The 18,467-nt window shown below is 37.2% G+C and overlaps 1 protein-coding gene and 1 pseudogene across 6 annotated transcripts in view; one reads left to right on the forward strand and one right to left on the reverse strand.

Moving 5' to 3' along the window:
• LOC109462331 (V-type proton ATPase 116 kDa subunit a-like) overlaps positions 1 to 13,653 on the reverse strand; it is a 32,169-nt gene extending 18,516 nt beyond the window's left edge. For 4 of the 6 annotated variants that reach the window (XM_019758874.1, XM_019758870.1, XM_019758872.1 and 1 more), the window contains exons 1-5: positions 13,474 to 13,639; positions 12,172 to 12,250; positions 6,593 to 6,690; positions 4,233 to 4,361; positions 2,572 to 2,672 (exon numbers count right to left, since the gene is read on the reverse strand). In XM_019758874.1, coding sequence (XP_019614433.1) covers positions 2,572 to 2,672; positions 4,233 to 4,361; positions 6,593 to 6,690; positions 12,172 to 12,250; positions 13,474 to 13,590 — 524 coding nt within the window. In that variant the 5' untranslated portion in view covers positions 13,591 to 13,639. Of the gene's footprint in view, positions 1 to 2,103; positions 2,181 to 2,571; positions 2,673 to 4,232; positions 4,362 to 6,592; positions 6,691 to 12,171; positions 12,251 to 13,473 lie in introns of all 6 variants that reach the window. The other 2 variants (XM_019758871.1, XM_019758873.1) reach the window with 2 other exon arrangements.
• Positions 13,654 to 16,717: 3,064 nt separating this feature from the next.
• The window catches only part of LOC109462356, a 38,722-nt pseudogene continuing 36,972 nt past the window's right edge, over positions 16,718 to 18,467 (forward strand).

Raw genomic sequence — 18,467 nt, forward strand, 5'->3', positions numbered from 1 at the left:
AACTAAATTGACCCCTCAGCTTGACTTCTTATTTAGACTTCTACATAAGACAACATGGTTACTACTCAAAAGGAAGACATGACATTGATGTTCTCACATTTCATTGTAATTAAAATACAGTCAAACCTGTAATATACTAATAATAACCACCTCTACATAAGGACCACCTGGCCATTCATATACAGTCACACCTGCACTTAAGGACCACCTGGCCAATGTGACCACTTCTTGATGGTCCCTTGGATAATTTTCCCCATTGATACAAGAATTGAAACCTGTATAATTAAAATAAGTGACCACCAGTCCACATAGACCAGACTTTATTGGTCCCCTATAGTTAAAGTGGTCTTCTTGGGAGTTTTGAATGTACAAAATGTAAAATAAATGTATCCTAAATCTGCAGTTACTTGGCTCATTTGACAAGATGGAATTCAATCGTAAACATACCCAGATGCACCTCACCTTTCACAGTTGATTATCAATAACGCAGTCCAGAGGTACTGATATAGAATGGAGTTTATCACCAAGCAGCATTAGGTTAGGGCTTGAAAAGGTTAATATGTCTGACTTGTCAGACATCCATGCACAGATAATTCTTCACTTGTTGGAAGCAAATTAATGTGTACATCTGTACTATGTCAGCATCTCAATATGTTAAATGTAACGGCAACCATTTTGAATTTGAAAAATTGGACATACAAAAATGTATGTAGCAGGTCAAACTCAAATGTGCGGATATTTTTAACACTGCAATCTTCTTCCATTGGTGTCAATGTCTTGGGCATTTACAGAAATTAATGTTTGCCCTTGTCATTTCATTATAAAATTGTCAAGATAGACAAATAGTGTAACCACCTGGCAAAATACCTGGTTGCCCAAATCATGCACACTTGCACCACTGTATCCAGCAGATGCTTTTTAATTTTAGGTATTAATGGCTATTACTAGTATCAGTTAACTGAAGGCTGTTAGAAATATTGTCAAAGGCTTATGTACATGTATGTAACATTACTTAATTTGAGGAAAGTAGTAAGTTATAGGTGGGGCAACCTAAAATTCTAATGGGCAACCTAATTTTTGCCGTTCAAAAAAGTGTTTTGTACACTGTGTAACTGTTTATTAGTCAATCAAAGTCTTTTTTTGGCATGCAATGTTGTTTTGCCACAATATGTAAAACAAATCCAAACCTGTCTAAAGGGCCATGACCTAATTCAACTCATTTAGATTTATGATGATGATTATGACTTAGACTTGAAATTACAGAAAGATAATTGTATTTGGTATCATCATAATCTTTCAACTTTAATATGATTTAGCAATTGAAATGCTGACATGGTCAGATGTGAATAATCATGAAGGGTAAAGAAAAACTAATCACCAAGCAGATGTTGGGAAGCAAAACCTATGCTTTCCTCACTTTTCAGTTGAGGCAGTTTTTAACAGAAACGAGCAGCTGGGAAAACGTAACAATTTTGTCTACCAACATTTGCTTGGAGATCATGAGTAAAGCCACAGCAAGTAATTTTTATGGATGACATCAGCGCACGCATTAATTTTTGCCTGTTTTTGGGGGGAAAAAACAAGAAATTTTGTTGTCCTCTGACATTGGTCAACATGCTGAAAATGGGCAAATGCATTTATGTCTATTGCCATGCCAGAACATGGATGGCAGATACATGACGTTATTGTGTAAATACGTATGAAGACAGGAGACAAGACAAGGCTCTGATTTAGTTTGTCTTTTACCTTGATGCAGTGAAGTATTTCATTCCTTTTATATGTGATGGTGGCCGTGTATATGAGATGTTCCCACTACTGAATCAAAACCATTAAATTTTATAGAATGACTAAAAACTTTTATTTTTCAAAGTTGTTTCAGAGAGAAATGGATGTTATATAGTTAGCACAGTATAGGTATCGTTCTTGTTTAACAAGTTTACGATGTCAAAATGTTGGAATCTTGCTTTTTTTGCTCTATTGCATTAGATATGGGATCTGCAGAGGATGTCATCCATGAAATTTACTTGCTGTGGCCTAAGAAAAAAAATCACAAGAGATCAAATAAGAGAAAGAAAAAATCAGAAGAATATTTTGTCTACTGACCCCAGTCTCATGGGCTGGGTATCAGGCAAGTGTTCTGCGTGTATCAGGATCTGTGTGTCCTCCACCCTGGCAGATTCCTACGCACCAAAGCACACACAAAGAAAAATCAAAACAACCTTAAACAGATAGAGAGGCCTAGGAAATAAATGTTGTGTTTCCTGTTTCAGTCCTGAAAAAATTAGGGTCAGTAGGTAGGGATTACCTTTTTTCCCCTTTTTTTTCTCTTTTTTTATTCTTTTTTTTTTAGACTTCAGTGATATCTACATAAGAGTCCAACTGTTTAACAAAGTAAAACTTGCATGGGGACACTTTTGTTTTCAATGTCAATCTCAATGTTAGAAAACCAATTGCCAAAAAAGGTTGGTCCACCCCCAAGAAAGTCTAGGGTCAACAGGTTTTCTTAGGGTCAGTCAGGAAACACAACATTTTTTTTTCCTACGCCAGAACAACCCCCAGAGATGTACTAACCCAAGGCGCATGGGCTGCCCGCCGCGTTCCTCATCGCCTAGCAACAGAGCGTGGGATTCCTCCGCCAGCGCCGGATCCTGCATCTGATGATGGAATTCAGCCTGATCAGGAAGCGAGCGTAGCCAACCAACCGTTGCCAGGGAAACATAAAATTACCATGGAAACAAACAAACAAAACGGTGTGGTTACAATCTACTATCCCACATCATGCAGTGTGGGGGAGGGAGGGATGGAAAGAAGGAGTTAGGGAGGACTACAGACAGCCAGGACTCATGGAAAAGAAAAAAAACATATAGAAACACCAAAACAACTTTTCTCCACATTAATAAAGGATCATAAAAGTGCAATCATCATTTTGATATTCGCCATAGTTGGCAGTTTTACTGTGCTCCAAATTAAAAGGTCTTTCATTTAAGAACTTGCTTCTATTCTAAAGTAACATCAAATCTCATAGTTATGCATGTACATGTACTACATGTAGGTACCCCATGGCTGCCACATTAACAAAAACAGGTCTTGACTTAAGGATGTCTTGAACACCTAGATATCTGACCTCATGATTACTCAGATATTTTAGTGCATTGTCAAACCATTTTGATCCCTTTTTAAATGTGGCAGTCTAAGAGTACCTGCAGAATTATGAGAGTTGATATTACTAAGTTATAAAATTAAGAGTGATTTCTGTGCACACTTCCAACATAACAAAACAATACCTGGAGCACAGTAACATGACAATGTATCGCAAAATTACACCACAAATATGCAAAACCACAAAAGAAGAAAACAAACAAAAAGTTGTAAATATCATAAACATGTACATGTCATCTACCCAGGCAGTTAATAAAAACCTTAGAAAGCAAAAATGTTAGTTAAAGCCTGCAAATTATGAAGCTATGTAAGATACAAAATGTATGTCAGCACACCAAGTTCGTAACTCCTGCTTTGGATGTTAATAAAAAAAAAAGCAACAAACATTATGATGTAATAGAGAAAGAAGCTTGTAAGCATAGCAGATTATTCCATTCCATCAGGGATGAATATTGGGGTAAGGATAGTAGATCATTCCAAGCACCTACAATTCTTTCTACAAATATATGCAGATACATTTGTGTAACTCTTTCTATCCAAAATAATCACTACAATTAACATGCTACTAATTTTTCCATAAAAAAATTCATTTTCTGATAACTCTACAACTGTTACAATGCTTCAACTTGAGACTCTGTAATAATTTTTAACAATAGTGCAAAAAAAGGAGTTTTCTTTTACACAACCAAGATTTCTCACCTAAGTGCTGACATTTCCGTGTCTATCAGACACCTTCCTCAGAGCTTCTGACTGGAGTTCTGCTTCTCGCTGCTATGTGTCCAGTCAGAAGCTCTGAAGAAGGTTCTAGTAGACACCGAAACATCAGCGAGGTAAACTACAATATATCTTGGTTGTGTAAAAGAAAACTCCTGTACCCTATACTTTACCAACCTGATGAAACTATTTTGGATGTGTATTGTAATATTGAATTTATAACTTTTAAGAAAATTACTGATATTTTCACTTGAAGGAGTCGAAATAATACCAATATTCCAAATTATTGATGAAGTTTTGAACTGGGAATGGTATCTACTGCAATCTTGCAATGTGTGACACTATAGATGGACACACACCTCCTCGAAGAAGCTCTGTGTCTTGCGCAGGATGTGTTTGAGCTCCGTCAGCTCCAAGAAGTTACGCTTCAGGGCCTCCTGGTTGGTGTTCACCTCCTTCATTTCATTCTCCAGCTTCTCAAACGTGGCCTGAAAAAAAGTAGAAGTAATTTGAGTGGTCATCCCCAACTGAGGTAAAGCATTATCCTTTTTTTAAGTACCGATAGCTTGAAAAAAATTGTAGCTAAGACAATGATGTGACATTTCAAAAGATGCAAAAGACTTCTGGTAAAGGCCTAACAATTACAAGCAAGATAACTGGAGATGGTAGACTTCACCCCCTTCTACACTGTAGTTCCACAGATTCACACAAAATAGAACCTTGACAATGTATGATGCTGCTGCATTGAATTACAGAAACACAGACACACGGACAGACCAACACACAGGCAAGCCAAATACAATACTTAAGGGTGTTCAAAGTAAAAAAAAATGGAAAAAACCTATGAATTTGATATAAGAAAATTAAACATTGACTTACTAATTTACTCTTTCTAAAACCATACAGTTACTGTTGTATATACAAGTAACCAGAAAATATTTTATCCATAATATGATTCATATTTTCTCTGCCTTATTGCAATAATTTACTCCTCAGAAAATTTCAACCAAGGAAATTGTTATTAATGATATTCGCACTACGGTATGGCCTAGATATATTTAATGCACCTGGTCTCAAACATGATATTTTGAAATTGGTCTTGTCAGAAAGTCGGTCAACATTTGATGGATGAGAATTTTGATATTGCCTAATTCTGACAAAAATGAACCCAACAAGATCAATATGGCCCCTGTTGTGATATTGCATTAATGGGCAACATTTTTATTGTCCCCAAGGGAAAATACATTTTTAACGGAAATTTCTGTTTTCCATTAGCTGGCTTACTGGAAAAATACTGAATGTTTTATTGGGAAAGGACTGCATAAAATTTCTCTAGTTTAATCTTCATTGAAAGAGCATCTCAATTAAGTACAAATTCAAAGCATTATGATAGATTAAATAGCCTGCAAAGACCATTACCCAAAAATTTTCATAAGGTTGACTAAAAGTGAAACATAAGATGAAACAGGTAATTCTTTTGGTAGGTTTTCTGTCACGGACAATATATACAGTTGCATTAGGGAAAACAGCACAATCCTTTTTGTAAGACAGGAAAGTACTTGAGAAATGGAAGGTGATATGATTATTTAGACATAAAAAAAAATGAGGAAAAATTTAGTTAATCGAACCGTGCCACAAGCATATGCCAGTCAATTTCCCTGTCTGCCACTGTTAATTGGCAAGAATAAGGAATAATATTGGAACTGTTTTATCTTCTCAGTTGAAATAATTCTACATGTATAATACAGTTACTGACTTTCTGACGTTTCTGTAGTACTCTATAATAGAATTGTCCTAAAAAAATCATGATTTTCTTGCGACGCCACCAAAAAAAATCCTGAAAATATTCTAAGACTAATTGAATTATACACAATTTCCTCAAAATAGTGAGTACAGTCTCACTGCTACATGTAAATATAACCTGACGAAAAAAATGTACACAAAATATACTTTTTTCAAACACACGCTAAGGTATATGAATTCACATTTTCCTCACTCATAGTTATGTGAAACCATACCGGCACTTGATTCACTACAAATGGGCAATTCCAAAAGACACATAAAAAACCTCTCCGACTATAAGTAAGAAAAAAAACGACCACAAGCTTTTATTGCTTGATCCATAGAGCCAATAACCATAGCTACATGTAGTCCAGTTTATAATGAGGACCCAAGGGAAACAAATTGTAATATCAGTATACTACAATTCTGCTATATTTTAAAATAGTAGTAAGACTAGTTAATATACACGTCATATACATGTTTGGGCTCACACATGTACATGTAATTATTCTAAACTTAATAATTAGTGATGCTACATACATTGTACATATGCTATACATACATGTAGCTAGACTCATTACAAAGTCATAATAATATCTAATTTAACAGAAAATATTGTGGTTACTGTTAATCTTAAAGTACCCTCAATAGTTGACTCTATGATGTAATGCTTCATTTATCTAAGTTACAGTGTATGCAAATTTCTTTAAGTCGGCACATTTGAGAACCTATAAAAGTGAACATAAAAATAAAGTACCTGAGACAATTACAAAGTACTCAACAGTTACTGTAAATTCATTTTATTTCTGCGGTGTCGGGAAACGGGAACATTTTTTCCTAGGCCTTACGTGCATGACATAGTATAATTCTTTATCATATTCAGTTCAGTTGCTATTTATCATATAGTATAATATAGTATAATCTGCTTCATCCTTACCTCCAGATCGATCATTTCTCGGGGAGGGGGGGCGTCAGGGTTCTCCCCCGTGTCCACAATGGGAATGCCCGCCTTCCGAATCTCCTTCTCAAGGAATCCTGGGACAAAAAACATACATACATGTAATGATGTATATTAAATGGTCAGTTTTCAAGATTTCAAAAATATTATCAACAATCTAACAAGATTGTATGGGAGATATCTAAATTATATTATCAATCAATCATCCATGGGCATCATGTTCTGATAATAGATAGGTTGAAAATATTTGGCATCATGTTCTGATAATAGATAGGTTGAAAATATTTGGATAAAGTAATATGCATATATAGTATAATCCAGTTTCAACAAATTCCCTTTTACAACCTTCTTTTCACTAATGTACAATCGGGCTTCAGCAAATTCCCTTTCACAGCCTTCTTTTCCCTAATGTACAATCTGGCTTTAACAAATTCCCTTTCACAACCTTCTTATCATTATGTAGAATCTGGCATTAACAAAGTCCCTTTAACAACCTTCTAATCATTATGTACAATCCGGTCTCAACAAAGTCCCTTTCACAGCCTTCTTTTCTCTAACAATCTGGTTTCAACAAATTCTCTTGCACAAGCTTCTTGTGGCTCTGTAAAAGCTACACCCAACTTGGCTTTTCCTTAAGCTCCATTGTGCAACAAGCTGTATTTGCCTGTCTTTAAACCACAAGTGACCCTTGGTAACCCTAATCCCGACCCTACAGGCCTCCATTCTTCCTCAGTCCTCTCCACACAAAAACAGTCACCACGTCTTTGTCAGAAGAAGGACTGGGAAGGAACTGCGTGACAAAAGGCAGGGGTTTTTCTGTTCATGTTCAAGTGCAAAGTCACTGACTCTGGCTGACAGGACTTGATGAGCTCATGAGGAGGTCCAACAAAATAGTCTGAGGCGTAAGAAAAAAAACTGTTTTTCCTGTTTCAGTCCTGAAAAAATTAGGGTCGGTAGGTACATGTACATGTACATGTATCTTTCTTTTCTTATATTTTTTTTCAAATAGACTTTGGCAATCTCTAGTGATCCAATGTATCGCCGGTATAACCGCCCTTCGGCATAATATACCAGCTTCAAATTCGCAGGCATGCGGCGCGGCAGCAGCTAGCTACATGTATATTACACCAAACGACCTGTTACACCCAATCTTTGCACATTGCTTGATTGGAGGAGTTGTTTAAAGCTTTCTAGTGGTTGGTGGCAACAAGTTCTACTCTAAAATAGTTTGGAAAATGTGAGTTACTGAACAACTCAATTCTTGGTTAATAACTCTGATATTTGAATTTTGAAAGCATGATTGTTTCTTGTTCTTTTCTGAGCTGTTATCAGATACTTAAGTGATTGGTACGTCCACCAGTCTATTAGTCATTTTATACATCATGCATAGTCTGGACATAGTCTTCCAGCGACACCCACTCGATTAAATCAAAGGCACCAGTCTACATTGCCAACCGAAATCCACGGGATACAGCTGCTAACCATACATGGATGTGGCCCAGTTTTACTGGTTTTTACGAGCGCTAAGCACACCCATGCTATAAAGCTACATGTATGCTCTCATCAAGCTATTTTCCAACAGATAAAGTTACCATCTCTTGATTGCCTTCCTTAATTAGACATGCATAAAACATTTTCAGACGCCATAAAATACAACTTGCTGCCTAGACTGTACAAAATACAGTACAGCTTTTATATATCAATGATTTTAAGAAAACAGTTCTGATTCTGAGGAATGAAAGGTCAAGTATAAGACGACAAGACAGAACACAGAGCAGGCAAAATTGATAGTAGCAAAAATTAAACATGGCAGTTTGGAAAATCTACACTACATTAACCATGCATTGCTCTTAACAGTGGCACTGGATGGAAAATTCTGCACCTATGGCAATTTAATAAAAACATCTAAATCATTGATGCATCCCTATATGCAATAGGCTTTGGCCTAGGTGTTTCCTGTTTCAGTCTGGAAAAAATTAGGGTTGGAAGGTAGGGATTACACAATGTATCTTTTTTTTTCTTCCTTTGTTTTATTAGACTTTGGCAATCTCTAGTGATCCAACTTGTGATGCAACTTAAACATTACAGTTTATTAAAGGAAAACTGACACTAATATTCAGTGTCAATGTTGGAAAACCATTTTATCACTCAACATGTCAGATCGTAGTGCTAGAAAGGTCGATCAGCTTGAAATATTCAAACCTACGTTCCTTGCCCCCAAAAAGGCTAGGGTTCACACTTTTTTCTACAATTCTAGGGTCAGTTGGGAAACAGAAAACACAACATTTTTTTCCAAAGGCCTAAATACAAATCTTTAAGCAGAAGATTTCAATCTAAACAGCTCAGCTATGGCAAATCTGATGAGAAACAAAATCATTTTGATGGGAAACGCTTGCCTTTTTTGCGCGGGCCTCGTAAAACGTCTGAATTTCCCTGAGCGTTTGCGGCCTGGCACTATTGATCAGTATACAATTCATCACTGCCCTTGATCATTACCTGAACCATGCTTAAATACTAAGACCTGCTAGAAACTCGTACACCCAAATAAAGAACTGTCATTCTACATTTATGATCAGTGTTAAAAATACACATCTGCAGAGACATTTTCAATATTGCAGAAGAAAAATTAAGCAACCTGCAATTTTGCAGACTGAAAAAAATCAGGATATTGGTTCAATGGTATTTAAACTAAGCTTTTGGGTTATTACTGACTGCATGTATTTTTCAAATTGCATATAAAATCATGTTTGCCAACATGCAATTTGTACTGCCATGGGTTTAGATCCAGACTGTTTATTTGCAGAAAGTATTTCCAAATTGCAGAACAAAATTGTAACATTCTGCAGTATTGCAGAACACTGCAAAAAAAAGTATTTCTACGATTATGAGCATCTTGGCTATCAACCATCTTGGGTATCTCTTATTATTTACAGCTGACAGTGTCTGAATTTTTTCATTTAAGAGATTTGGAGACAAAAAGGCTAATGCTATGGCATCACAACGGTGGTCAATAGATAATGTGTTCTTGGCACAATTCCAATACTTGAAGCTTATGCCAATTGTCTGATGGAGTCGTTAGCTGGTGCGTTATGGCACAGAAAACCCATGAGGCCCACCTATGGACCTTCATGGTAAGAAGAAAGTGTATTTTCTACACAGTAGATTATAATTAAGTGCTTCTCGTTATCCCAGTGACAGATAATAGGCTTAAGGAAAAGAACTTGAGTGGGAATGAAATATTACAGCATGCATTTAAGGCTGAGGGGGAGACTGGAATCAGGCATCGTTTCCAGTTTTTAGATGACTTCTATATAGCAATTCAATAGTTTCTGTTACATATAATAATGTTATTAAAACAAATATACTTTCAGATTAAACAATGAATGACACATATCTGCCATTATTCTCAATGCAAGTTTTACTTTGTTAAAATATAATAATTTGTATAGGTTTGATCAACAGAGAGGCCAAAGTCTAATAGAAAAAGAAAAAAAAAAAAGATAATCCCTACCTGCCGACCCAAATTTTTTCAAGACGGAGACAAGAAACACAATTTTTTTTTTTCTAGGCCTAAGGCTGGCTGTGCCAAGAAGCCACACTATATGAGGAATCCATGGATGGAACTACTCAAAAGACCTGAGCAGTACTACTTAAAACCTGTTTCTTCAACAGAATCCATGGATGGAACTACTCAAAAGACCTGAGCAGTACTACTTAAAACCTGTTTCTTCACAACAAGTTGACTACAGTACAAGTAAGTACTGCCACTGGCTGCTCCAAGAACCACAGGCATCATTAGCATCATGCGATTCCTTTCTGTGGATAAATTATGGGCACCTTTTCGGCAAGCAACACGGCAAAGGCCTTTTCAACTAACGAGCTATCCCTTGAGTGAAAACTCGGCAAGAATGCTAATGAGGGGAAACATATTTAGGACAGACACGCCCAAATCCTTTACAGCTATCACAACAGTTTATTACATTTTACATCAATATCTTGTATCTATATATATATATATATATACCTTTTTTATGTATTTATTTTTAGATGTTCTACGTTCTGTCTAACTCTAAGGGCTCAAAATAAAAACATAATAATGCAGGTTAGTGCAGGTAAAATTGGAGCTGTGTATATAGGAATTGCATAAATGAATACATGTACTGGGTATTCCAAAAAATTTAACCCATTTTTTATTCCTCTTTATCTGCATTACCTAATACCTTTTCAGTGATCATTGATGACATGTACGATTTTTATCTAAATTAGATAATCAATAAAGTGCAAGTCAAACCAATTCACATTCATGCCAACCGCCTCCTGAAGCCATAGCCTAATCATGCCTATACAAGCCTGCACAATCCTTATCCCTGACCATTTGCTGTAATAAGACAAGATAACACAGAGAGAGCCATCTTCATCAGTGAGCATCGTTTGTAAGAGATGGCACAAATCTGTATCTATGGACACCACCTGAGCTTCAAAGTCATTATCGTGGAACTTTAAATTTTCCACATACATGTACTGTGATGTACATGTAGCTTCAGCATCCTGCACGGAAGGAGACATGCACTCCCTTCAATATCCGTAAATAAGATTCTCCATGCTGACATATATACAAAATGTATATACATGTATGCATGAGCTGGGCAGGTATCTCTGTTGTCTACTTGTACCTAACATGCATTGGTCCATTGTACATGTACAAGCAAGGTTTATATGTAGGTGCACTGCCACAATGTACATGTATGTACTTGAGTAGAAGACCTCATATAAGCAACTGTGCTTCGAATTCTTGCCTAATGCTCAATAAATATACTGAATAAATAAAATAAAAAAGTATGTGAGTTTTTCATTTTCTACAATGACTGTTAGCAATGGTAGTTGAACAGCAATGGTTGCTGAACAGTTTTAATATGCTCCATACTGCCTAAATTCTGAGTGGTGCAGGTACATTTTGTCTGCCGTGCAGGTAATTTTCAATGTTGAAAACTGTAGAAAAACTATTTTGAGCCTTTTAGTGCAAAATTCAAATTCACTATATTTCATAAGTGTTAAACTTTTACCTGCTGGTTCTTTCTCCCACTGCTATACAACTACTACTGCCATCCTTCGTATTGGGACCCAGTATCATTCCCAAAGAGCATTAGCTGAGTGCAAGTGCATAAACTGTATTGCCTATCAGTATTACGGCATTACCCCACTACACCTTAGGCTACAGTAAGGAACCAATTACTTTGATGAATTTGGGTGCTTTTTTTTTTAGACCGTTTAGGGGATATTTCTGGTACCATTCCGAGCAGGGTCCATTCCGGATACAAATCTGGATTATCACTTGTTTGCGTGGCCAAAAAAGCTTTCTATGGTAGAATCACTTTTCTTTGCCTCATAGGCAGCGCAGTGATTGCTTGTCTACCATGCACTTTTATGATAGGAAAATGTACATTTATTTCCTTGTCCCTTAGGTCCCTTTTCTACTACTGGATGGAAACTGTTCAGCAACCAAAATGAGATTCATATGCCATTACTTTAGTAATACTAAAGTTTACTTGTGGACTTACGTAGTTTTCTCTCCATCTCATCACACCGGCGCACCTCATTGACAAATTTCCGCTGGAAAGCGTTGACGTCAGGATTCAGCTGTGGAGAACACAAACATGGATGGAACAACAAAAATCACTTCGCAACACTGTAAAGCAGAGAAAATCTGCATAACAACCACTGAGGTTCGTCAAAGTTCAACTGTGTTGGTAGAGGTCATTATGAAATTGACTCCGGATTCAAGTCCAGAGGTTTAGGTCCAGACCTAAAGCCATGCCATTATACAAAATTGCATGTACTGGCTGGCTAACATTTTGTAGTACACACTGTGCTACCATCTAGTTTAGAAGCAATGAAGATGTATAATTGTTTGCACAACACGTCTATGGCCACATATGACCCAATAAGGTTGACACATGACAATGCCCAATGGCAATGTTTTCTTCACTTTGCAGCACAAACTTCTCAATCAATGGAAGCTTAAGGCTTTAGGTGGAAAAGGAAATGTGACATGTGGCAAGTCTGGAACTGGTTAAGGTTTTCTTGGACTTGAACCTGTACACAGCAATACTGTAGTTTGAACTGTAATTCTTAAAACAGGAAACTGGACACAATTCTGAGGTACTTTCGAGGACAACAAATACCACATTTGCAATATTTTGATAAATGAAGTGTACAAAATGTGAAAATGAATAATTCTGACAATCACTCAGCTGACTTGTCTGCATTAATCCAGCAGATTTGATAAAATTAAAATTAATGGCATGGCATTCATTACTCAGCCTTAAGCCAATTAAAAAAGGTCAAATTGGAATTAATATTCATCATGAATAATTGACATCTTGAGCCCCAATATAATCATTTGTATGTATGGCCATACCCAATATAATCTAGGCATGAAATAGGTACTAATCAAGCTAGCATAGGCAATCAGTAACAAAAGTTGTGCTGGCTATGGATTATCCATAGGCAAGGACTTCAAGATATCATCTAAAAAACTAGTAGTACTAGTACTAGTACAGGTCAATAGAGACTAGAAGTGAAATTTAGTTTTCTGTTAACTGGGCAAATACATCTTAAGTTTCCTATATTTTGTTGGGACAATATAGTCTTATTTGCCATACACACAAAATCATTTGAATCCTTGAACAATAGGTCAGTTTATACAAAACACAGGGTCACTATTATAGTCACTATGTTAGGCCAAGGAAAAGAAATGTTGTGTTTCCTGTTTCAGTCTTGAAAACAAGAATGAAGTGTATCACAACATAGACCTATATAGTTTTGGATGCCAAGCTATCAAGTACTGATGTCGTACTTACATCTCTGAACTGGACCAATCCGAGCTCTCCCAGCTCCGACACGCAGGCGTACGCAGCCTCAGACTGCAGGAAAAGCTGCGCCAGGGTCATCTCTTCGCTGCGGAACAGTGACCCCATGGTGACCTCGCAGTGCTCTTCTGATCCTTCAGTGAAATACGCTTCTTTTTACCTGGAAAATGTTGAAGAAGATTGATATTTACAGTCATTTTTTTTAAAAAAGCAATAAAATATTCTGGTCTCCGTTTAATATTTGTTTTCTTTCATGGCAATGTTTTCACACTGATTGATAAAGGTTTTTATAGGTTTTTGATAATCAAAATAATACATTTACGTCTAAGTTTCACTTTACTCAGTTTAACTATTTGAATATCTTGTTTCAGACAATTTCCAGGAATCCAAGCAGACAAAGGTTCTGACATGTTCTGAACATCTTTCTAGTGGTCCAAGTTTTTTATTCTTTGCAACTAGCATCAACAAGATATAAAATTAATGTACAATATCATAATATTATGTAGCATCGACTTACTGCGTATTACCGGTACTTGCAAACTTATAAACTATAGCAACAGTGATATTTAATAACATTAAGACCCAAACACACTATTTGAAGACAGAAGTCCCTATTTTCAATCTTCATACACCTGTTTGAACTTAACTGTCACCTGTAAAGTATCAGTGCAGCCATGTTTTATCTGTGATCACAAGCATATGTAACATTCTAACTTTGACAACAGATACAGTTCACAAGTCAGGCTTAACACTCCCCGACTTCAAGGACTTTTCCATATGCTACAATCAACATCAGTCAACTACACATCTGGTAGATACACTTGTGACGGTGACCATGAACTTGGCCAGCTTTTAAGGTGACCCTGAAGGTTGCATGAACTTGGCAAACATTTTGACCGTGACCTGAAGGTTCTAGGAACGCTGACTTTCCCTTCTTTCTTCTGTCTTCAAAGAAAAATGTATCCTTGTCCTTACTTAATGTACGACTGAATCATTGATGATTGTAGTCTTTGAGCTTTTATGATTTCACTTTGTGGAAAGTAGAAAAATCATTTTAAAAATCTGTGTAACAATGCATTTACAGCTTTAAATAGAACAGAAAAGTTTTAGATGTAGATTTTCTAAAAAAATTTTTGGCATCAAGATCAAGCAGACTTTTCTTGACTTCCTCCCCAGCTGTGATCACATAATATCAAACTGATTCAAAGGATAAGAATGTTTGTCTCAGCCAAAATTGTAGAACTTATATTATATTTATAGTGTAGTAGTACATGTCTGTATTTCTGATTTCTTTAATCTGGTGCCAAATCAAAATGTATCCTAACACTATCTAAGAAGCCAGATGTACTAAATCTTTGATGGGATTTCTGGTAGGGTTCCTGTTGATTTGTATGGAAGGAAGTGTGTATGGACATCAAAGTTGTAATAGTCCCATATGTGACACATTAGCTGACAGCTCTGAGAGTTAATATGAATGTGCGTGAGAGGTGATCCTAAACAGTCCCAAATCAATGTGAAGCATGGCGCTAACTTTTCAACCCAGATAACAATCTTTGATGCCCAACATCATATTGTAATGATGACTCTGAAACAGCCAGGAGCGAGTAGAATCTAGAAACAGGTAAAACCGTGACTCCCGGGATGCGGGGAATCAAACCCGCGCCAAACCCAGGCAGGTAGCTTATGATACCTGCACGCTAACCACTATGCCAAAAGGTCCGAACCCATTGGAATGGACCAGTTAGCAGCACTTGAACCCCACTGTTACAACTCTGGCATGTCAATATCTACTAGTACTATATCATAAAAGACATCATGCAATTTATCTATTGGGGTTTATTACGACAAAATATTATAACCTCTTTCCCATATGCATATCACCTTTTCTAGTGTGAGGGTCATACAATTAATGACAAACATTTACAAAATCATAAGGGATTCTTATAAAACCATACATACTTTCTAGACAAAGCGATGTTTCCAGAAGACATATCAAAATCGTCTTTACAAGAAAGAAGTAGTGGTAAATTATATTTCCTCACGTGGACTAAGAAAAATGTTGAACTATGACAGAAAATTACTTAGTATAACATATGAGCCTCCATATTTTTTTAGGTCACCGATCACACCCACATTTTCACAGATTTTGGCGGTAAAACGACGATTCATCCGGCTCAGATTTGTACCATCATGTTGTTTTTAGTTTAATAAAAGCAATGGTTTTAAACTTATACTTCCATAATGCTTTAAATTGGACGAATTTAGCGAAATCTTTCTCACCTGTGAAGAAATACCCTTGTCAGTGCCGGTGTCTACGTCATGTGATGATGATACAACCAAATGTGTCAAACATCGACAAATAATTAGTAAGAAGACAGAAATGAAGCAAAAAAAGGATAAAGATATAAAAAATATATTAAATTATCTTAAGAAAAGTATAGTGTGAAAAATAGTAGATAATGTTCTCATATTTATGATATAATGGTTACTTGTTTATATTTTTAATTGCGTGTCGTTGCGGTTTGTCCCATGATGATGACGTCTGATGTGTCCCGGATGTGTGGGATGTGTGAGGGTTTTCACCTATACTGTATACATGTTGTACATTATTTCAACAAAAAAATTCTTACTCTAATCACAAATGTAACCCACAAAAGCCTTTTAATTGCAGTCAATGATATTAGATGAATAAAACAACATCATTGCAACGAAACAGCGATGGATGATTTTGCATGATTCCGGCAACCACATCACACCCTCTGTAATCTTGGTAGCCTCCAACTAAGACTCCTAAGGAAATTTATAAATTTTGGAAATGTCTAGATAGGATAAATTATTGACCAAAAAAGTAATAGGAAATAGTTTTGAATGATTGAAAACTAAAACTATTACCAGCTATTACTGGCAAATTATTCTCGCTACTTCGGCACATTTCTACAACATTTAGGTATCTCAATGTGTCCGGTTGTAGACTAGCCTTTCTGGAAATCTGACCAATCAGCGCTCTTCTTCTGTTTGCATTGCATCGATCAAGCTTTATGCATCATTCATGTTATACAAATGAGTCCCTTCGGTTGACAAACAGTCTAAAAAGCAAATAAGGTACAGTGAGGGAGGGAAGCCTACGGTTTGTGAATCGCGAGTGTGTGTGTGTGTACCGGTACATTTGGTAAGTGGCACTACTTGTTCTCGCACAGTCACGGTGTTTTGGTTGCAGGTATGCCGTGTTTTACCGAACAGACGACGGGTTAGAAATCGTGATGAGGTACCGGTAACAGGGGTGCAATGCGGAGTACCTAACGTGTTTTCGGCGGGATGAATGCAGGGGAAAAAAGACCCTTCTTGCCACCGTTTTTTGTACGTGCCAAAGCATGCGTATCGGCCTGGCTTGTCGGTTGAGCATGTGCTGTTTTATTTCAAGTCCTAGATAGAAGAAAAATGGAAGATAGAGTGAGGTACCAAGTTGGTGTGTAAACGGATTAACGTCACCGCTTTGCCCGGCCCCTGAGAGCTCAGCGCTCTAAAGAGCCCCCCGTGCCGCACCGTTCTAACCCTCACGCCCTCTCGACGCTGGCTGAATTATATGGAAATCGTTCTTTATATAGCATTTCTCAACGAATTTCTCTCCTTTTGCAGAGAATGGGGTGGCAAGTTACAGTATGCGCGGTCGTCGTTGCCATATGCGGTCTGAACGTGTCAGGTAAGGGGCACGGGCCATATCTCCATTTCATACTTATATATCATTCTGGTTCGTATCCCTGACGTTGGTATTTTGATCAGTACCTCTGTTAAACATGTTACGTAGTCTGTCTTCCTAAAAACACTCATGTGGTGATATTAAACTGACACTTGATGCCTAATTCGGACCGCTTTTTATTCGGGCAACAGGCAGTTTGCTCTCTCTAAAGAAAATTGGAGAGAGAGGATCGGTTTTCCTACCGGCCGCCCATTCCTAAAAAAAAAAGCAGCACTTCAAAAAACGAGTGTCCCCTGACCACTTGTGAAATTCCCATGGCGAGCAATGTTTTGCGACAGGCCACGGGAATTTCACACTGAAGTGACGGCATCTAGCCGTTCACCCCTGCCTTTTCTAGCTAGCCGTGGTCACGGCAGGCGTAGGGCCGGGCGCGTATCCTTTCTGACCCATAAACAGTCAAGTCATTTGTCTTCCAGGGTCGCACCAACGCGAAGTAGGTCTGTCAGTTAGGGATAGTGTGTCGGGCTCTTTCATTTGAAAGAAAAGGGGCCAGGTGTACCACATGACGTAATGTGTATCTGTTCCACTTTATGGTTTAAACCGGGCAGGCACACACCCTCTCCCAGGCCCTGCCCTCTCCAAATTAGACTCCAAAAATATCTGTCTTAATCAACGTGCTAAATCACCCACTTCTCTTATCATCCTGTAACCGGGTTTGCCGACCGTGAGGCGATATTAAATTTTACGATTAGTTTTAATAAGAGCGGTTATGATATATAAATCTAGACCAGTTTTAGACCCTTCACGATTGTCGAAGTCCTTATGTAGTCACTGCTGAATTACAAAATCCGGGTCCTCCCGGATCTTGGGACGATTCAAGTGGCACCACGTGGTCGTCCTTCTCTTTTTCCCGCCAAGAAAATTTATCTACCAGAACGCCGATTTCATCGAGGCTTATTTTGATAGTACAAGCCGCAAATGGCTTCAACAAAATTGGTCATAAAATAGAAAGTACCCGGCACGTAGAAAAAAGCCATAATTGTCAATAAAGCTTCGCGATTTATGCCTTTATTTTATGAAATTCAAGTCCATAGACGTTGTAGGTGAATTGTATTGTTTAACGTTTTACTAACATCTGATTTTTAAACCAACTTTGAAAATTTGAATCATTTAAGGTGTTTTCTTTTTATGAGGTCGTCATAAATTTTCTACAACATTGTAACAAGTTTACGAGTGTGATTCAAACGTCAAAATTGATTATCATGTCTGCTGACAGATATTATGAAAG

This window comes from Branchiostoma belcheri, unplaced genomic scaffold, assembly GCF_001625305.1.
Source record: "Branchiostoma belcheri isolate BF01 breed outbred unplaced genomic scaffold, Haploidv18h27 scaffold115, whole genome shotgun sequence".
Classification (NCBI taxonomy): domain Eukaryota; kingdom Metazoa; phylum Chordata; class Leptocardii; order Amphioxiformes; family Branchiostomatidae; genus Branchiostoma; species Branchiostoma belcheri.